Here is a 20,365-nt window from a genome sequence, read left to right as displayed (position 1 = left end):
TTTGGAATGAGGATATTTACGAGGTGATATCTGACCTACAGAAGCTCCAGTACTTATTAAAGAACACCTAGAAGATCAGGAAGCCGATGAGTTTGGAAGTGCCACTCTTACTTGTCAGCTTTCCAAACCTACTGTGGAAGTCGTGTGGAAAAAGGACTCCACTTTACTCCATCCCAGCGATAAATATGAGATAAAGCAGGAAGGAAAAATAGCGACACTCATCATTCATGATGTGGAACCTGGAGATGCAGGGGAATATGGTTGTGACACTGGAGATGACCACACTTGTGCAGTTCTCAAAGTCAAAGGTAAACATGGATATATTTTTTCATCCATATACAAACCACAAATACGTGAAGTTTCATTTTGAAATAATTAAACAATTTACTTTTCAAATGTATTCCAACAGAAGCCCCTGTTAAAATATCAGAAGGCCTGGTGGACCAGGAAGCCGATGAGTTTGGAAGTGCCACTCTTACTTGTCAGCTTTCCAAACCTGCTGTGGAAGTCGCTTGGAAAAAGGACTGCACTTTACTCCAGCCCAGCGATAAATATGAGATAAAGCAGGAAGGAAAAATAGCGAAGCTCATCATTCATGATGTGGAACCTGGAGATGCAGGGGAATATGGTTGTGAAACTAGAGATGACCACACTTGTGCAGTTCTCAATGTCAAAGGTAGGGTGAAGCGTATGGAGATGTTGAAAATATAAAATTACCCATTTTCATGAATTGTCTTTTTGAACATTAACACATCAGCGTTCCATGCGTATAATTACCATATGATTGTATTCGTTTGTAAGCAATGTATACATCCATTAATACCCAATCATACTTTTATGCTGTATTTACATTTTTATTCCACTGTAAATGATTAGAAAACCTAACAGGGTACTCGATATTATTTTGGTTTACTTCAACGAAATGATAGAAATATTTCGGAATGGAACCCCTTGGGATTTCCCAAGTGACTTTGATTTGGTAGCTATTATTTGGAATGAGGATATTTACGAGGTGATATCTGACCTACAGAAGCTCCAGTACTTATTAAAGAACACCTAGAAGATCAGGAAGCCGATGAGTTTGGAAGTGCCACTCTTACTTGTCAGCTTTCCAAACCTGCTGTGGAAGTCGTGTGGAAAAAGGACTCCACTTTACTCCATCCCAGCGATAAATATGAGATAAAGCAGGAAGGAAAAATAGTGACACTCATCATTCATGATGTGGAACCTGGAGATGCAGGGGAATATGGTTGTGACACTGGAGATGACCACACTTGTGCAGTTCTCAAAGTCAAAGGTAAACATGGATATATTTTTTCATCCATATACAAACCACAAATACGTGAAGTTTCATTTTGAAATAATTAAACAATTTACTTTTCAAATGTATTCCAACAGAAGCCCCTGTTAAAATATCAGAAGGCCTGGTGGACCAGGAAGCCGATGAGTTTGGAAGTGCCACTCTTACTTGTCAGCTTTCCAAACCTGCTGTGGAAGTCGCTTGGAAAAAGGACTGCACTTTACTCCAGCCCAGCGATAAATATGAGATAAAGCAGGAAGGAAAAATAGCGAAGCTCATCATTCATGATGTGGAACCTGGAGATGCAGGGGAATATGGTTGTGAAACTAGAGATGACCACACTTGTGCAGTTCTCAATGTCAAAGGTAGGGTGAAGCGTATGGAGATGTTGAAAATATAAAATTACCCATTTTCATGAATTGTCTTTTTGAACATTAACACATCAGCGTTCCATGCGTATAATTACTATATGATTGTATTCGTTTGTAAGCAATGTATACATCCATTAATACCCAATCATACTTTTATGCTGTATTTACATTTTTATTCCACTGTAAATGATTAGAAAACCTAACAGGGTACTCGATATTATTTTGGTTTACTTCAACGAAATGATAGAAATATTTCGGAATGGAACCCCTTGGGATTTCCCAAGTGACTTTGATTTGGTAGCTATTATTTGGAATGAGGATATTTACGAGGTGATATCTGACCTACAGAAGCTCCAGTACTTATTAAAGAACACCTAGAAGATCAGGAAGCCGATGAGTTTGGAAGTGCCACTCTTACTTGTCAGCTTTCCAAACCTGCTGTGGAAGTCGTGTGGAAAAAGGACTCCACTTTACTCCATCCCAGCGATAAATATGAGATTATGCAGGAAGGAAAAATAGCGACACTCATCATTCATGATGTGGAACCTGGAGATGCAGGGGAATATGGTTGTGACACTGGAGATGACCACTCTTGTGCAGTTCTCAAAGTCAAAGGTAAACATGGATATATTTTTTCATCCATATACAAACCACAAATACGTGATGTTTCATTTTGAAATAATTGAACTCTTTACTTTTCAAATGTATTCCAACAGACGCCCCTGTTAAAATATCAGAAGGCCTGGTGGACCAGGAAGCCGATGAGTTTGGAAGTGCCACTCTTACTTGTCAGCTTTCCAAACCTGCTGTGGAAGTCGCTTGGAAAAAGGACTCCACTTTACTCCAGCCCAGCGATAAATATGAGATAAAGCAGGAAGGAAAAATAGCGAAGCTCATCATTCATGATGTGGAACCTGGAGATGCAGGGAAATATGACTGTGACACTAGAGATGACCACACCTCTGCAGTTCTCAATGTCAAAGGTAGGGTGAAGCGTATGGAGATGTTGAAAATATAAAATTACCCATTTTCATGAATTGTCTTTTTGAACATTAACACATCAGCGTTCCATGCGTATAATTACTATATGATTGTATTCGTTTGTAAGCAATGTATACATCCATTAATACCCATTCATACTTTTATGCTGTATATTAATTTTTAAACCACTGTAAATGTTTAGAAAACCTAACAGGTTGCTAGATATATTATTTTGGTTTACTTTAACGAAATGATAGAAATATTTCAGAATGGAACCCCTTGGGAATTCCCAAGTGACTTTGATTTGGTAGCTATTATTTGGAATGAGGATATTTACGAGGTGATATCTGACCTACAGAAGCTCCAGTACTTATTAAAGAACACCTAGAAGATCAGGAAGCTCATGAGTTTGGAAGTGCCACTCTTACTTGTCAGCTTTCCAAACCGGCTGTGGAAGTCCTTTGGAAAAAGGAATCCACTTTACTCCATCCCAGCGATAAATATGAGATAAAGCAGGAAGGAAAAATAGCGACACTCATCATTCATGATGTGGAACCTGGAGATGCAGGGGAATATGGTTGTGACACTGGAGATGACCACACTTGTGCAGTTCTCAAAGTCAAAGGTAATCATGGATATATTTTTTCATCCATATACAAACCATGAATGCGTGAAGTTTTTTTTTTAAATAATTAAACAATTTCCTTTTCAAATGTATTCCAACAGAAGCCCCTGTTAAAATATCAGAAGGCCTGGTGGACCAGGAAGCCGATGAGTTTGGAAGTGCCACTCTTACTTGTCAGCTTTCCAAACCTGCTGTGGAAGTCGCTTGGAAAAAGGACTCCACTTTACTCCAGCCCAGCGATAAATATGAGATAAAGCAGGAAGGAAAAATAGCGAAGCTCATCATTCATGATGTGGAACCTGGAGATGCAGGGAAATATGACTGTGACACTAGAGATGACCACACCTCTGCAGTTCTCAATGTCAAAGGTAGGGTGAAGCGTATGGAGATTTTGAAAATATAAAATTACCCATTTTCATGAATTGTCTTTTTGAACATTAACACATCAGCGTTCCATGCGTATAATTACTATTTGATTGTATTCGTTTGTAAGCAATGTATACATCCATTAATACCCAATCATATTTTTATGCTGTATATACATTTTTATTCCACTGTAAATGATTATAAAACCTAACAGGGTACTCGATATTATTTTGGTTTACTTCAACGAAATCATAGAAATATTTCGGAATGGAACCCCTTGGGAATTCCCAAGTGACTTTGATTTGGTAGCTATTATTTGGAATAAGGATATTTACGAGGTGATATCTGACCTACAGAAGCTCCAGTACTTATTAAAGAACACCTAGAAGATCAGGAAGCCGATGAGTTTGGAAGTGCCACTCTTACTTGTCAGCTTTCCAAACCTGCTGTGGAAGTCGTGTGGAAAAAGGACTCCACTTTACTCCATCCCAGCAATAAATATGAGATAAAGCAGGAAGGAAAAATAGCGAAGCTCATCATTCATGATGTTGAACCTGGAGATGCAGGGGAATATGGTTGTGAAACTAGAGATGACCACACTTGTGCAGTTCTCAAAGTCAAAGGTAAACATGGATATATTTTTTAATCCATATACAAACCACAAATACGTGAAGTTTCATTTTGAAATAATTAAACTCTTTACTTTTCAAATGTATACCAACAGAAACCCCTGTTAAAATATCAGAAGGCCTGGTGGACCAGGAAGCCGATGAGTTTGGAAGTGCCACTCTTACTTGTCAGCTTTCCAAACCTGCTGTGGAAGTCGCTTGGAAAAAGGACTCCACTTTACTCCAGCCCAGCGATAAACATGAGATAAAGCAGGAAGGAAAAATAGCGAAGCTCATCATTCATGATGTGGAACCTGGAGATGCAGGGAAATATGACTGTGACACTAGAGATGACCACACCTCTGCAGTTCTCAATGTCAAAGGTAATGTGAAGCGTATGGAGATGTTGAAAATATAAAATTACCCATTTTCATGAATTGTCTTTTTGAACATTAACACATCAGCGTTCCATGCGTATAATTACTATATGATTGTATTCGTTTGTAAGCAATATATACATCCATTAATACCCATTCATACTTTTACGCTGTATATTAATTTTTAAACCACTGTAAATGTTTAGAAAACATAACAGGTTGCTAGATATATTATTTTGGTTTACTTTAACGAAATGATAGAAATATTTCAGAATGGAACCCCTTGGGAATTCCCAAGTGACTTTGATTTGGTAGCTATTATTTGGAATGAGGATATTTACGAGGTGATATCTGACCTACAGAAGCTCCAGTACTTATTAAAGAACACCTAGAAGATCAGGAAGCTCATGAGTTTGGAAGTGCCACTCTTACTTGTCAGCTTTCCAAACCGGCTGTGGAAGTCCTTTGGAAAAAGGAATCCACTTTACTCCATCCCAGCGATAAATATGAGATAAAACAGGAAGGAAAAATAGCGACACTCATCATTCATGATGTGGAACCTGGAGATGCAGGGGAATATGGTTGTGACACTGGAGATGACCACACTTGTGCAGTTCTCAAAGTCAAAGGTAATCATGGATATATTTTTTCATCCATATACAAACCATGAATGCGTGAAGTTTTTTTTTTTAATAATTAAACAATTTCCTTTTCAAATGTATTCCAACAGAGGCCCCTGTTAAAATATCAGAAGGCCTGGTGGACCAGGAAGCCGATGAGTTTGGAAGTGCCACTCTTACTTGTCAGCTTTCCAAACCTGCTGTTGAAGTCGCTTGGAAAAAGGACTCGAATCTACTCCATCCCAGCGATAAATATGAGATAAAGCAGGAAGGAAAAATAGCGAAGCTCATCATTCATGATGTGGAACCTGGAGATGCAGGGAAATATGACTGTGACACTAGAGATGACCACACCTCTGCAGTTCTCAATGTCAAAGGTAAGGTGAAGCGAATAGAGATGTTGAAAATATAAAATTACCCATTTTCATGAATTGTCTTTTTGAACATTAACGCATCAGCGTTCCATGCGTATTATTACTATATGATTGTATTCGTTTGTAAGCAATGTATACATCCATTAATACCCATTCATACTTTTACGCTGTATATTAATTTTTAAACCACTGTAAATGTTTAGAAAACCTAACAGGTTGCTAGATATATTATTTTGGTTTACTTTAACGAAATGATAGAAATATTTCAGAATGGAACCCCTTGGGAATTCCCAAGTGACTTTGATTTGGTAGCTATTATTTGGAATGAGGATATTTACGAGGTGATATCTGACCTACAGAAGCTCCAGTACTTATTAAAGAACACCTAGAAGATCAGGAAGCTCATGAGTTTGGAAGTGCCACTCTTACTTGTCAGCTTTCCAAACCTGCTGTGGAAGTCGCTTGGAAAAAGGACTCCACTTTACTCCATCCCAGCAATAAATATGAAATAAAGCAGGAAGGAAAAATAGCGAAGCTCGTCATTCATGATGTGGAACTTGGAGATGCAGGGGAATATGGTTGTGAAACTAGAGATGACCACACTTGTGCAGTTCTCAAAGTCAAAGGTAATCATGGATATATTTTTTCATCCATATACAAACCATAAATACGTGAAGTTTTTTTTAAAATAATTAAACAATTTACTTTTCAAATGTATTCCAACAGAAGCCCCTGTTAAAATATCAGAAGGCCTGGTGGACCAGGAAGCCGATGAGTTTGGAAGTGCCACTCTTACTTGTCAGCTTTCCAAACCTGCTGTGGAAGTCGCTTGGAAAAAGGACTCCACTTTACTCCAGCCCAGCGATAAATATGAGATAAAGCAGGAAGGAAAAATAGCGAAGCTCATCATTCATGATGTGGAACCTGGAGATGCAGGGAAATATGACTGTGACACTAGAGATGACCACACCTCTGCAGTTCTCAATGTCAAAGGTAGGGTGAAGCGTATGGAGATGTTGAAAATATAAAATTACCCATTTTCATGAATTGTCTTTTTGAACATTAACACATCAGCGTTCCATGCGTATAATTACTATTTGATTGTATTCGTTTGTAAGCAATGTATAAATCCATTAATACCCATTCATACTTTTATGCTGTATATACATTTTTATTCCACTGTAAATGATTAGAAAACCTAACAGGTTGCTAGATATATTATTTTGGTTTACTTTAACGAAATGATAGAAATATTTCAGAATGGAACCCCTTGGGAATTCCCAAGTGACTTTGATTTGGTAGCTATTATTTGGAATAAGGATATTTACGAGGTGATATCTGACCTACAGAAGCTCCAGTACTTATTAAAGAACACCTAGAAGATCAGGAAGCCGATGAGTTTGGAAGTGCCACTCTTACTTGTCAGCTTTCCAAACCTGCTGTGGAAGTCGTGTGGAAAAAGGACTCCACTTTACTCCATCCCAGCGATAAATATGAGATAAAGCAGGAAGGAAAAATAGCGAAGCTCATCATTCATGATGTGCAACCTGGAGATGCAGGGGAATATGGTTGTGAAACTAGAGATGACCACACTTGTGCAGTTCTCAAAGTCAAAGGTAAACATGGATATATTTTTTAATCCATATACAAACCACAAATACGTGAAGTTTCATTTTGAAATAATTAAACTCTTTACTTTTCAAATGTATACCAACAGAAGCCCCTGTTAAAATATCAGAAGGCCTGGTGGACCAGGAAGCCGATGAGTTTGGAAGTGCCACTCTTACTTGTCAGCTTTCCAAACCTGCTGTGGAAGTCGCTTGGAAAAAGGACTCCACTTTACTCCAGCCCAGCGATAAACATGAGATAAAGCAGGAAGGAAAAATAGCGAAGCTCATCATTCATGATGTGGAACCTGGAGATGCAGGGAAATATGACTGTGACACTAGAGATGACCACACCTCTGCAGTTCTCAATGTCAAAGGTAATGTGAAGCGTATGGAGATGTTGAAAATATAAAATTACCCATTTTCATGAATTGTCTTTTTGAACATTAACACATCAGCGTTCCATGCGTATAATTACTATATGATTGTATTCGTTTGTAAGCAATGTATACATCCATTAATACCCATTCATACTTTTACGCTGTATATTAATTTTTAAACCACTGTAAATGTTTAGAAAACATAACAGGTTGCTAGATATATTATTTTGGTTTACTTTAACGAAATGATAGAAATATTTCAGAATGGAACCCCTTGGGAATTCCCAAGTGACTTTGATTTGGTAGCTATTATTTGGAATGAGGATATTTACGAGGTGATATCTGACCTACAGAAGCTCCAGTACTTATTAAAGAACACCTAGAAGATCAGGAAGCTCATGAGTTTGGAAGTGCCACTCTTACTTGTCAGCTTTCCAAACCGGCTGTGGAAGTCCTTTGGAAAAAGGAATCCACTTTACTCCATCCCAGCGATAAATATGAGATAAAGCAGGAAGGAAAAATAGCGACACTCATTATTCATGATGTGGAACCTGGAGATGCAGGGGAATATGGTTGTGACACTGGAGATGACCACACTTGTGCAGTTCTCAAAGTCAAAGGTAATCATGGATATATTTTTTCATCCATATACAAACCATGAATGCGTGAAGTTTTTTTTTTTAAATAATTAAACAATTTCCTTTTCAAATGTATTCCAACAGAAGCCCCTGTTAAAATATCAGAAGGCCTGGTGGACCAGGAAGCCGATGAGTTTGGAAGTGCCACTCTTACTTGTCAGCTTTCCAAACCTGCTGTGGAAGTCGCTTGGAAAAAGGACTCGAATCTACTCCATCCCAGCGATAAATATGAGATAAAGCAGGAAGGAAAAATAGCGAAGCTCATCATTCATGATGTGGAACCTGGAGATGCAGGGAAATATGACTGTGACACTAGAGATGACCACACCTCTGCAGTTCTCAATGTCAAAGGTAAGGTGAAGCGAATAGAGATGTTGAAAATATAAAATTACCCATTTTCATGAATTGTCTTTTTGAACATTAACGCATCAGCGTTCCATGCGTATTATTACTATATGATTGTATTCGTTTGTAAGCAATGTATACATCCATTAATACCCATTCATACTTTTACGCTGTATATTAATTTTTAAACCACTGTAAATGTTTAGAAAACCTAACAGGTTGCTAGATATATTATTTTGGTTTACTTTAACGAAATGATAGAAATATTTCAGAATGGAACCCCTTGGGAATTCCCAAGTGACTTTGATTTGGTAGCTATTATTTGGAATGAGGATATTTACGAGGTGATATCTGACCTACAGAAGCTCCAGTACTTATTAAAGAACACCTAGAAGATCAGGAAGCTCATGAGTTTGGAAGTGCCACTCTTACTTGTCAGCTTTCCAAACCTGCTGTGGAAGTCGCTTGGAAAAAGGACTCCACTTTACTCCATCCCAGCAATAAATATGAAATAAAGCAGGAAGGAAAAATAGCGAAGCTCGTCATTCATGATGTGGAACTTGGAGATGCAGGGGAATATGGTTGTGAAACTAGAGATGACCACACTTGTGCAGTTCTCAAAGTCAAAGGTAATCATGGATATATTTTTTCATCCATATACAAACCATAAATACGTGAAGTTTTTTTAAAATAATTAAACAATTTACTTTTCAAATGTATTCCAACAGAAGCCCCTGTTAAAATATCAGAAGGCCTGGTGGACCAGGAAGCCGATGAGTTTGGAAGTGCCACTCTTACTTGTCAGCTTTCCAAACCTGCTGTGGAAGTCGCTTGGAAAAAGGACTCCACTTTACTCCAGCCCAGCGATAAATATGAGATAAAGCAGGAAGGAAAAATAGCGAAGCTCATCATTCATGATGTGGAACCTGGAGATGCAGGGAAATATGACTGTGACACTAGAGATGACCACACCTCTGCAGTTCTCAATGTCAAAGGTAGGGTGAAGCGTATGGAGATTTTGAAAATATAAAATTACCCATTTTCATGAATTGTCTTTTTGAACATTAACACATCAGCGTTCCATGCGTATAATTACTATTTGATTGTATTCGTTTGTAAGCAATGTATACATCCATTAATACCCAATCATACTTTTATGCTGTATATACATTTTTATTCCACTGTAAATTATTAGAAAACCTAACAGGGTACTCGATATTATTTTGGTTTACTTCAACGAAATGATATAAATTTTTCGGAATGGAACCCCTTGGGAATTCCCAAGTGACTTTGATTTGGTAGCTATTATTTGGAATGAGGATATTTACGAGGTGATATCTGACCTACAGAAGCTCCAGTACTTATTAAAGAACACCTAGAAGATCAGGAAGCCGATGAGTTTGGAAGTGCCACTCTTACTTGTCAGCTTTCCAAACCTGCTGTGGAAGTCGTGTGGAAAAAGGACTCCACTTTACTCCATCCCAGCGATAAATATGAGATAAAGCAGGAAGGAAAAATAGCGAAGCTCATCATTCATGATGTGGAACCTGGAGATGCAGGGGAATATGGTTGTGAAACTAGAGATGACCACACTTGTGCAGTTCTCAAAGTCAAAGGTAAACATGGATATATTTTTTAATCCATATACAAACCACAAATACGTGAAGTTTCATTTTGAAATAATTAAACTCTTTACTTTTCAAATGTATACCAACAGAAGCCCCTGTTAAAATATCAGAAGGCCTGGTGGACCAGGAAGCCGATGAGTTTGGAAGTGCCACTCTTACTTGTCAGCTTTCCAAACCTGCTGTGGAAGTCGCTTGGAAAAAGGACTCCACTTTACTCCAGCCCAGCGATAAACATGAGATAAAGCAGGAAGGAAAAATAGCGAAGCTCATCATTCATGATGTGGAACCTGGAGATGCAGGGAAATATGACTGTGACACTAGAGATGACCACACCTCTGCAGTTCTCAATGTCAAAGGTAATGTGAAGCGTATGGAGATGTTGAAAATATAAAATTACCCATTTTCATGAATTGTCTTTTTGAACATTTACACATCAGCGTTCCATGCGTATAATTACTATATGATTGTATTCGTTTGTAAGCAATGTATACATCCATTAATACCCATTCATACTTTTACGCTGTATATTAATTTTTAAACCACTGTAAATGTTTAGAAAACATAACAGGTTGCTAGATATATTATTTTGGTTTACTTTAACGAAATGATAGAAATATTTCAGAATGGAAACCCTTGGGAATTCCCAAGTGACTTTGATTTGGTAGCTATTATTTGGAATGAGGATATTTACGAGGTGATATCTGACCTACAGAAGCTCCAGTACTTATTAAAGAACACCTAGAAGATCAGGAAGCTCATGAGTTTGGAAGTGCCACTCTTACTTGTCAGCTTTCCAAACCGGCTGTGGAAGTCCTTTGGAAAAAGGAATCCACTTTACTCCATCCCAGCGATAAATATGAGATAAAGCAGGAAGGAAAAATAGCGACACTCATCATTCAGGATGTGGAACCTGGAGATGCAGGGGAATATGGTTGTGACACTGGAGATGACCACACTTGTGCAGTTCTCAAAGTCAAAGGTAATCATGGATATATTTTTTCATCCATATACAAACCATGAATGCGTGAAGTTTTTTTTTTAATAATTAAACAATTTCCTTTTCAAATGTATTCCAACAGAAGCCCCTGTTAAAATATCAGAAGGCCTGGTGGACCAGGAAGCCGATGAGTTTGGAAGTGCCACTCTTACTTGTCAGCTTTCCAAACCTGCTGTGGAAGTCGCTTGGAAAAAGGACTCGAATCTACTCCATCCCAGCGATAAATATGAGATAAAGCAGGAAGGAAAAATAGCGAAGCTCATCATTCATGATGTGGAACCTGGAGATGCAGGGAAATATGACTGTGACACTAGAGATGACCACACCTCTGCAGTTCTCAATGTCAAAGGTAAGGTGAAGCGAATAGAGATGTTGAAAATATAAAATTACCCATTTTCATGAATTGTCTTTTTGAACATTAACGCATCAGCGTTCCATGCGTATTATTACTATATGATTGTATTCGTTTGTAAGCAATGTATACATCCATTAATACCCATTCATACTTTTACGCTGTATATTAATTTTTAAACCACTGTAAATGTTTAGAAAACCTAACAGGTTGCTAGATATATTATTTTGGTTTACTTTAACGAAATGATAGAAATATTTCAGAATGGAACCCCTTGGGAATTCCCAAATGACTTTGATTTGGTAGCTATTATTTGGAATGAGGATATTTACGAGGTGATATCTGACCTACAGAAGCTCCAGTACTTATTAAAGAACACCTAGAAGATCAGGAAGCTCATGAGTTTGGAAGTGCCACTCTTACTTGTCAGCTTTCCAAACCTGCTGTGGAAGTCGCTTGGAAAAAGGACTCCACTTTACTCCATCCCAGCAATAAATATGAAATAAAGCAGGAAGGAAAAATAGCGAAGCTCGTCATTCATGATGTGGAACTTGGAGATGCAGGGGAATATGGTTGTGAAACTAGAGATGACCACACTTGTGCAGTTCTCAAAGTCAAAGGTAATCATGGATATATTTTTTCATCCATATACAAACCATAAATACGTGAAGTTTTTTTAAAATAATTAAACAATTTACTTTTCAAATGTATTCCAACAGAAGCCCCTATTAAAATATCAGAAGGCCTGGTGGACCAGGAAGCCGATGAGTTTGGAAGTGCCACTCTTACTTGTCAGCTTTCCAAACCTGCTGTGGAAGTCGCTTGGAAAAAGGACTCCACTTTACTCCAGCCCAGCGATAAATATGAGATAAAGCAGGAAGGAAAAATAGCGAAGCTCATCATTCATGATGTGGAACCTGGAGATGCAGGGAAATATGACTGTGACACTAGAGATGACCACACCTCTGCAGTTCTCAATGTCAAAGGTAAGGTGAAGCGAATGGAGATGTTGAAAATATAAAATTACCCATTTTCATGAATTGTCTTTTTGAACATTAACACATCAGCGTTCCATGCGTATAATTACTATATGATTGTATTCGTTTGTAAGCAATGTATACATCCATTAATACCCATTCACACTTTTACGCTGTATATTAATTTTTAAACCACTGTAAATGTTTAGAAAACCTAACAGGTTGCTAGATATATTATTTTGGTTTACTTTAACGAAATGATAGAAATATTTCAGAATGGAACCCCTTGGGAATTCCCAAGTGACTTTGATTTGGTAGCTATTATTTGGAATGAGGATATTTACGAGGTGATATCTGACCTACAGAAGCTCCAGTACTTATTAAAGAACACCTAGAAGATCAGGAAGCCGATGAGTTTGGAAGTGCCACTCTTACTTGTCAGCTTTGCAAACCTGCTGTGGAAGTCGTGTGGAAAAAGGACTCCACTTTACTCCATCCCAGCGATAAACATGAGATAAAGCAGGAAGGAAAAATAGCGACACTCATCATTCATGATGTGGAACCTGGAGATGCAGGGGAATATGGTTGTGACACTGGAGATGACCACACTTTTGCAGTTCTCAAAATCAAAGGTAAACATGGATATATTTTTTCATCCATATACAAACCATAAATTCGTGAAGTTTCATTTTGAAATAATTAAACAATTTCCTTTTCAAATGTATTCCAACAGAAGCCCCTGTTAAAATATCAGAAGGCCTGGTGGACCAGGAAGCCGATGAGTTTGGAAGTGCCACTCTTACTTGTCAGCTTTCCAAACCTGCTGTGGAAGTCGCTTGGAAAAAGGACTCGAATCTAATCCATCCCAGCGATAAATATGAGATAAAGCAGGAAGGAAAAATAGCGAAGCTCATCATTCATGATGTGGAACCTGGAGATGCAGGGAAATATGACTGTGACACTGGAGATGACCACACCTCTGCAGTTCTCAATGTCAAAGGTAAGGTGAAGCGAATGGAGATGTTGAAAATATAAAATTACCCATTTTCATGAATTGTCTTTTTGAACATTAACGCATCAGCGTTCCATGCGTATAATTACTATATGATTGTATTCGTTTGTAAGCAATGTATACATCCATTAATACCCATTCATACTTTTACGCTGTATATTAACTTTTTAAACCACTGTAAATGTTTAGAAAACCTAACAGGTTGCTAGATATATTATTTTGGTTTACTTTAACGAAATGATAGAAATATTTTAGAATGGAACCCCTTGGGAATTCCTAAGTGACTTTGATTTGGTAGCTATTATTTGGAATGAGGATATTTACGAGGTGATATCTGACCTACAGAAGCTCCAGTACTTATTAAAGAACACCTAGAAGATCAGGAAGCTCATGAGTTTGGAAGTGCCACTCTTACTTGTCAGCTTTCCAAACCGGCTGTGGAAGTCCTTTGGAAAAAGGACTCCACTTTACTCCATCCTAGCGATAAATATGAGATAAAGCAGGAAGGAAAAATAGCGACACTCACCATTCATGATGTGGAACCTGGAGATGCAGGGGGATATGGTTGTGACACTGGAGATGACCACACTTGTGCAGTTCTCAAAGTCAAAGGTAAACATGGATATATATTTTCATCCATATACAAACCACAAATACGTGAAGTTTCATTTTGAAATAATTAAACAAGTTACTTTTCAAATGTATTCCAACAGAAGCCCCTGTTAAAATATCAGAAGGCCTGGTGGACCAGGAAGCCGATGAGTTTGGAAGTGCCACTCTTACTTGTCAGCTTTCCAAACCTGCTGTGGAAGTCGCTTGGAAAAAGGACTCCACTTTACTCCATCCCAGCGATAAATATGAAATAAAGCAGGAAGGAAAAATAGCGAAGCTCATCATTCATGATGTGGAACCTGGAGATGCAGGGGAATATGGGTGTGAAACTAGAGATGACCACACTTGTGCAGTTCTCAAAGTCAAAGGTAAACATGGATATATTTTTCATCCATATACAAACCATAAATACGTGAAGTTTTTTTTTTGAAATAATTAAACAATTTACTTTTCAAATGTATTCCAACAGAAGCCCCTGTTAAAATATCAGAAGGCCTGGTGGACCAGGAAGCCGATGAGTTTGGAAGTGCCACTCTTACTTGTCAGCTTTCCAAACCTGCTGTGGAAGTCGCTTGGAAAAAGGACTCCACTTTACTCCAGCCCAGCGATAAATATGAGATAAAGCAGGAAGGAAAAATAGCGAAGCTCATCATTCATGATGTGGAACCTGGAGATGCAGGGAAATATGACTGTGACACTGGAGATGACCACACCAGTGCAGTTCTCAATGTCAAAGGTAATGTGAAGCGAATGGAGATGTTGAAAATATAAAATTACCCATTTTCATGAATTGTATTTTTGAACATTCACGCATCAGCGTTCCATGCGTATAATTACTATATGATTGTATTCGTTGTAAGCAATGTATACATCCATTAATACCCATTCATACTTTCACGCTGTATATACATTTTTATTCCACTGTAAATGTTTAGAAAACCTAACAGGTTACTCGATATTATTTTGGTTTACTTCAACGAAATGATAGAAATATTTCGGAATGTAACCCCATGGGAATTCCCAAGTGACTTTGATTTGGTAGCTATTATTTGGAATGAGGATATTAACGAGGTGATATCTGACCTACAGAAGCTCCAGTACTTATTAAAGAACACCTAGAAGATCAGGAAGCTCATGAGTTTGGAAGTGCCACTCTTACTTGTCAGCTTTCCAAACCGGCTGTGGAAGTCCTTTGGAAAAAGGACTCCACTTTCCTCCATCCTAGCGATAAATATGAGATAAAGCAGGAAGGAAAAATAGCGACACTCACCATTCATGATGTGGAACCTGGAGATGCAGGGGGATATGGTTGTGACACTGGAGATGACCACACTTGTGCAGTTCTCAAAGTCAAAGGTAAACATGGAAATATATTTTCATCCATATACAAACCACAAATACGTGAAGTTTCATTTTGAAATAATTAAACAAGTTACTTTTCAAATGTATTCCAACAGAAGCCCCTGTTAAAATATCAGAAGGCCTGGTGGACCAGGAAGCCGATGAGTTTGGAAGTGCCACTCTTACTTGTCAGCTTTCCAAACCTGCTGTGGAAGTCGCTTGGAAAAAGGACTCCACTTTACTACATCCCAGCGATAAATATGAAATAAAGCAGGAAGGAAAAATAGCGAAGCTCATCATTCATGATGTGGAACCTGGAGATGCAGGGGAATATGGGTGTGAAACTACAGATGACCACACTTGTGCAGTTCTCAAAGTCAAAGGTAAACATGGATATATTTTTTCATCCATATACAAACCATAAATACGTGAAGTTTTTTTTGAAATAATTAAACAATTTTCTTTTCAAATGTATTCCAACAGAAGCCCCTGTTAAAATATCAGAAGGCCTGGTGGACCAGGAAGCCGATGAGTTTGGAAGTGCCACTCTTACTTGTCAGCTTTCCAAACCTGCTGTGGAAGTCGTGTGGAAAAAGGACTCCACTTTACTCCAGCCCAGCGATAAATATGAGATAAAGCAGGAAGGAAAAATAGCGAAGCTCATCATTCATGATGTGGAACCTGGAGATGCAGGGAAATATGACTGTGACACTGGAGATGACCACACCAGTGCAGTTCTCAATGTCAAAGGTAATGTGAAGCGAATGGAGATGTTGAAAATATAAAATTACCCATTTTCATGAATTGCATTTTTGAACATTCACGCATCAGCGTTCCATGCGTATAATTACTATATGATTGTATTCGTTGTAAGCAATGTATACATCCATTAATACCCATTCATACTTTCACGCTGTATATACATTTTTATTCCACTGTAAATGTTTAGAAAACCTAACAGGTTACTCGATATTATTTTGGTTTACTTCAACGAAATGATAGAAATATTTCGGAATGTAACCCCATGGGAATTCCCAAGTGACTTTGATTTGGTAGCTATTATTTGGGATGAGGATATTAACGAGGTGATATCTGACCTACAGAAGCTCCAGTACTTATTAAAGAACACCTAGAAGATCAGGAAGCTAATGAGTTTGAAAGTGCCACTCTTACTTGTCAGCTTTCCAAACCGGCTGTGGAAGTCGCTTGGAAAAAGGACTCCACTTTACTCCATCCCAGCGATAAATATGAGATAAAGCAGGAAGGAAAAATAGCGAAGCTCATCATTCATGATGTGGAACCTGGAGATGCAGCGGGATATGTTTGTGACACTGGAGATGACCACACTTGTGCAGTTCTCAAAGTCAAAGGTAAACATGGATATATTTTTTCATCCATGTACAAACCACAAATGTGTGAAGTTTCATTTTGAAATAATTAAACACTTTACTTTTCAAATGTATACCAACAGAAGCCCCTGTTAAAATATCAGAAGGCCTGGTGGACCAGGAAGCCGATGAGTTTGGAAGTGCCACTCTTACTTGTCAGCTTTCCAAACCTGCTGTGGAAGTCGTGTGGAAAAAGGACCCGAATCTACTCCATCCCAGCGATAAATATGAGATAAAGCAGGAAGGAAAAATAGCGAAGCTCATCATTCATGATGTGGAACCTGGAGATGCAGGAAAATATGACTGTGACACTGGAGATGACCACACCTCTGCAGTTCTCAATGTCAAAGGTAGGGTGAAGCGAATGGAGATGTTGAAAATATAAAATTACCCATTTTCATGAATTGTCTTTTTGAACATTAACGCATCAACGTTCCATGCGTATAATTACTATATGATTTATTATTTTGTAAGCAATGTATACATCCATTAATACCCATTCATACTTTCACGCTGTATGTACATTTTTATTCCACTGTAAGTATGTAGAAAACCTAACAGGTTACTCGATTTTAAATTTTGATTTAAAGCTTTCGTGACTGCAGTATAAGGTTACTCGATATTATTTTGGTTTACTTCAACGAAATGATAGAAATATTTCGGAATGTAACCCCATGGGAATTCCCAAGTGACTTTGATTTGGTAGCTATTATTTGGAATGAGGATATTAACGAGGTGATATCTGACCTACAGAAGCTCCAGTACTTATTAAAGAACACCTAGAACAGTGGTTCTTAACCTTGTTGGAGGTACCGAACCCCACCAGTTTCATATGCGCATTCACCGAACCCCTCTTTAGTGAAAAATAAAATGTGATTTTTTTCAAATTCAAGACATAGATATGTTTTTTACTGGTACACAAAATGAGCCGTGCATGAACATTACCTTGTTCAAAGAATAAAACCAACACAATGCATAAACTCACAACAAATTACATACCTGGAAATCAATGTGACTTCTGCTGTTGCCTTTGAGAGATCAGTTCAGATATGCGTGGCTTCACCTTGGTAAGTGCCACTCTCATGTCATTTTCACAGCAAAGTCTGTTCCTTTTCTTCGTTTTTATGTCCAGCATCCTCGAAAAGGATTGCTCACAAAGATATGTTGTAACAAATGGCATAAAAAAATCCAGGGCTTTCTTAGCAATAACTGGATACTTGTTCATTTGTCGACACCAACACGTTGAGAGCGTTGTTGTTCTGAAGAGTTGCTGTTGAACCTGGCTCTGCTGAATTTCAATTATTTCGTCGAGGAATTCATCATTGACATCTGCTGTTTCAACAGCAAACGTGAACGGCTGTCTCACCCATGCTGGATATGACTCTCTTGTAGGGAAATATCCGTCGAGAGACTTTGCAAGCTCATCTAAGTGCGTGGCAATTAAATTTTGATTTAAAGCTTTCGTGACTGCAGTAATTCATATTCTTAGTTTTTTCGGTAAAGTCACGTTGAAGAGAAACAACAAAATAACAAAATATATATAAAACAATAAAAAATTCTCACGACGTTTCGACCATAACTCAAACGGTCATCATCAGGTGTGTCGGTTTGCATAAATTTATTTCGAAAACGGCATATTTATTTATATATATAAATAACGTTTGCGGCACGCGCAACGATTGGCTGTTTGCCAGGACTAGTCCATCTATTTTTTGAAAAGAGGAGGGGGGAGACGAAATTTGTTTTTATGTATGCTGTCTGAAAGGCACTGTAAGCGTGAACAATCAATCAAGAACTGAAATGATTTATCAAATCTTTCCAATGATTGCTAAGATAGAATCCATCTTCTCGGTTGAAATTGTCTCTGTGTTTGTATATGTGGATAGCCTCATGAACGAATCTCTCATGGAAGCCAGATGGCTTACAAAGAACCTCCGTCTTGGAAAAGTCAATGGCATGTGAGCCTACTGAATTAGAACAATGATCTGCTACGGCCGAGGTGTTGGTCCTACCATGTTTAAGGTCTGCTTTATGTTCACGAATGCGGTCCGAGATATGGCGTTTGGTTTCTCCAATGTAACTACTACCACAGAGGCAACTTAGTTTGTAGACACCAGGGTATTGTATGTCCGGAATCACATCTTTTACAGACGGAACCAGATCACGGATTTTATGTAATGTGTTGAAACGGACCTGGATCTTGTGTTTATTCAAGATTTTGGAGATCTTTTTTGTGATCCCAGCAATGTAGGGTAAAGTGATGGTTTTGAAAGGCTCCTCAAGAGGGTTCTTCTTCATGGTTTGAGTGATAGCTTTGCGGATTGTATAGTCGGAGTAACCATTAGCCCTAAGAGCCTGGTGTACGTGCTTGAGTTCACTGCTTATGTGTTCCTGGTCGGATATGCATTGGGCTCTATGATACAGAGTCTTGATGAGAGAATTCTTCTGTGATGGATGGTGGTGGGAATCCGGTTTCAGATAAGCATCCGTATGGGTAGCTTTCCTGTAGACAGAGTGGCTCATTGAACCATCAGGTCTCTTTTTAATTAGGACATCCAAAAAAGGTATCTTGCCATCTATTTCGACTTCCATGGTAAATTGCTAAGATAGATGGATTCTATCTTAGCAATCATTGGAAAGATTTGATAAATCATTTCAGTTCTTGATTGATTGTTCACGCTTACAGTGCCTTTCAGACAGCATACATAAAAACAAATTTCGTCTCCCCCCTCCTCTTTTCAAAAAATAGATGGACTAGTTCTGGCAAACAGCCAATCGTTGCGCGTGCCGCAAACGTTATTTATATATATATAAATAAATATGCCGTTTTCAAAATAAATTTATGCAAACCGACACACCTGATGATGACCGTTTGAGTTATGGTCGAAACGTCGTGAGAATTTTTTATTGTTTTATATATATTTTGTTATTTTGTTGTTTCTCTTCAACGTGACTTTACCGAAAAAACTAAGAATATGCGTGGCAATTGTTTGCTTCAGTTCCGTGGATACAGAAATATCTCCGATTCCAGACACATCTTCGATCTTACTTGCACAGTCGTCTAGAAGCGGGAAGTTTGCGAAGTTATTGTTCTCTGTTCGTCGTTTCCATAACGGTAGCTTTTTTTGAAAAGCCTTCAGGTGTTCTTCCGCTTCCATGATATTGACTCCACCACCCTGCATCTGCTGATTGAGATGATTGAGAGCTGCGAATATATCAGCCATGTACGCTAAAATGAGAATGAACTCAGGATTTTTGAAGCAATCTGCATGGCAGTGTTGGTGCTCTTGCAAAAACAGGGCTAATTCCACACGCATGGCAAAAACACGATTCAGCACCTGTCCCCGGGATAACCACCGAATATTAGAATGGAGCAGAAGTACCTCAAATTCAGAGCCCATTTCTTTACACAGCTCACTGAAGATGCGGTGCCTCAGAGCACTTTTTCGCACATAGTTCACACATT

The 20,365-nt window shown here is 38.3% G+C and overlaps 3 protein-coding genes across 3 annotated transcripts in view; all 3 read left to right on the top strand.

Moving 5' to 3' along the window:
- OBSCN (obscurin, cytoskeletal calmodulin and titin-interacting RhoGEF) overlaps positions 1-20,365 on the top strand; it is a 131,585-nt gene that overhangs the window by 63,660 nt on the left and 47,560 nt on the right. The gene's annotated exons all lie outside the window — the stretch shown is intronic.
- LOC142925556 (immunoglobulin superfamily member 22-like) lies at positions 11,122-14,023 on the top strand. The gene is made up of 4 exons (XM_076068476.1): positions 11,122-11,199; positions 11,377-11,566; positions 12,912-13,178; positions 13,280-14,023. Exons 1-4 carry the CDS (start codon positions 11,122-11,124, stop codon positions 13,579-13,581), a joined length of 837 nt encoding a protein of 278 aa, XP_075924591.1. The 3' UTR covers positions 13,582-14,023.
- Positions 14,093-17,958, top strand: LOC142925555 (immunoglobulin superfamily member 22-like). The gene is made up of 4 exons (XM_076068471.1): positions 14,093-14,170; positions 14,717-14,906; positions 15,995-16,261; positions 16,983-17,958. Exons 1-4 carry the CDS (start codon positions 14,093-14,095, stop codon positions 17,282-17,284), a joined length of 837 nt encoding a protein of 278 aa, XP_075924586.1. The 3' UTR covers positions 17,285-17,958.

Source organism: Petromyzon marinus, chromosome 2, assembly GCF_048934315.1.
Source record: "Petromyzon marinus isolate PM22_M1 ecotype Great Lakes invasive population chromosome 2, UKy_Petmar_22M1.pri1.0, whole genome shotgun sequence".
NCBI classification, from domain to species: Eukaryota; Metazoa; Chordata; class Hyperoartia; order Petromyzontiformes; family Petromyzontidae; genus Petromyzon; species Petromyzon marinus.
Note: the sequence above shows the minus strand (reverse complement) of the source record. Positions and strands in the feature narration are given on the sequence as shown.

Bases quoted from the DNA above. Each gene is read 5' to 3' on its own strand.
- LOC142925555 (XM_076068471.1), top strand. From the start codon at position 14,093: ATGTGGAACCTGGAGATGCAGGGGGATATGGTTGTGACACTGGAGATG. The intron at 14,171-14,716 runs GTAAACATGGAT...CTTACTTGTCAG, and splicing joins TGCAGTTCTCAAAGTCAAAG to CTTTCCAAACCTGCTGTGGA. The intron at 16,262-16,982 runs GTAATGTGAAGC...GTATACCAACAG, and splicing joins TGCAGTTCTCAATGTCAAAG to AAGCCCCTGTTAAAATATCA.
- LOC142925556 (XM_076068476.1), top strand. From the start codon at position 11,122: ATGTGGAACCTGGAGATGCAGGGGAATATGGTTGTGACACTGGAGATG. The intron at 11,200-11,376 runs GTAATCATGGAT...CTTACTTGTCAG, and splicing joins TGCAGTTCTCAAAGTCAAAG to CTTTCCAAACCTGCTGTGGA. The intron at 11,567-12,911 runs GTAAGGTGAAGC...TCTGACCTACAG, and splicing joins TGCAGTTCTCAATGTCAAAG to AAGCTCCAGTACTTATTAAA.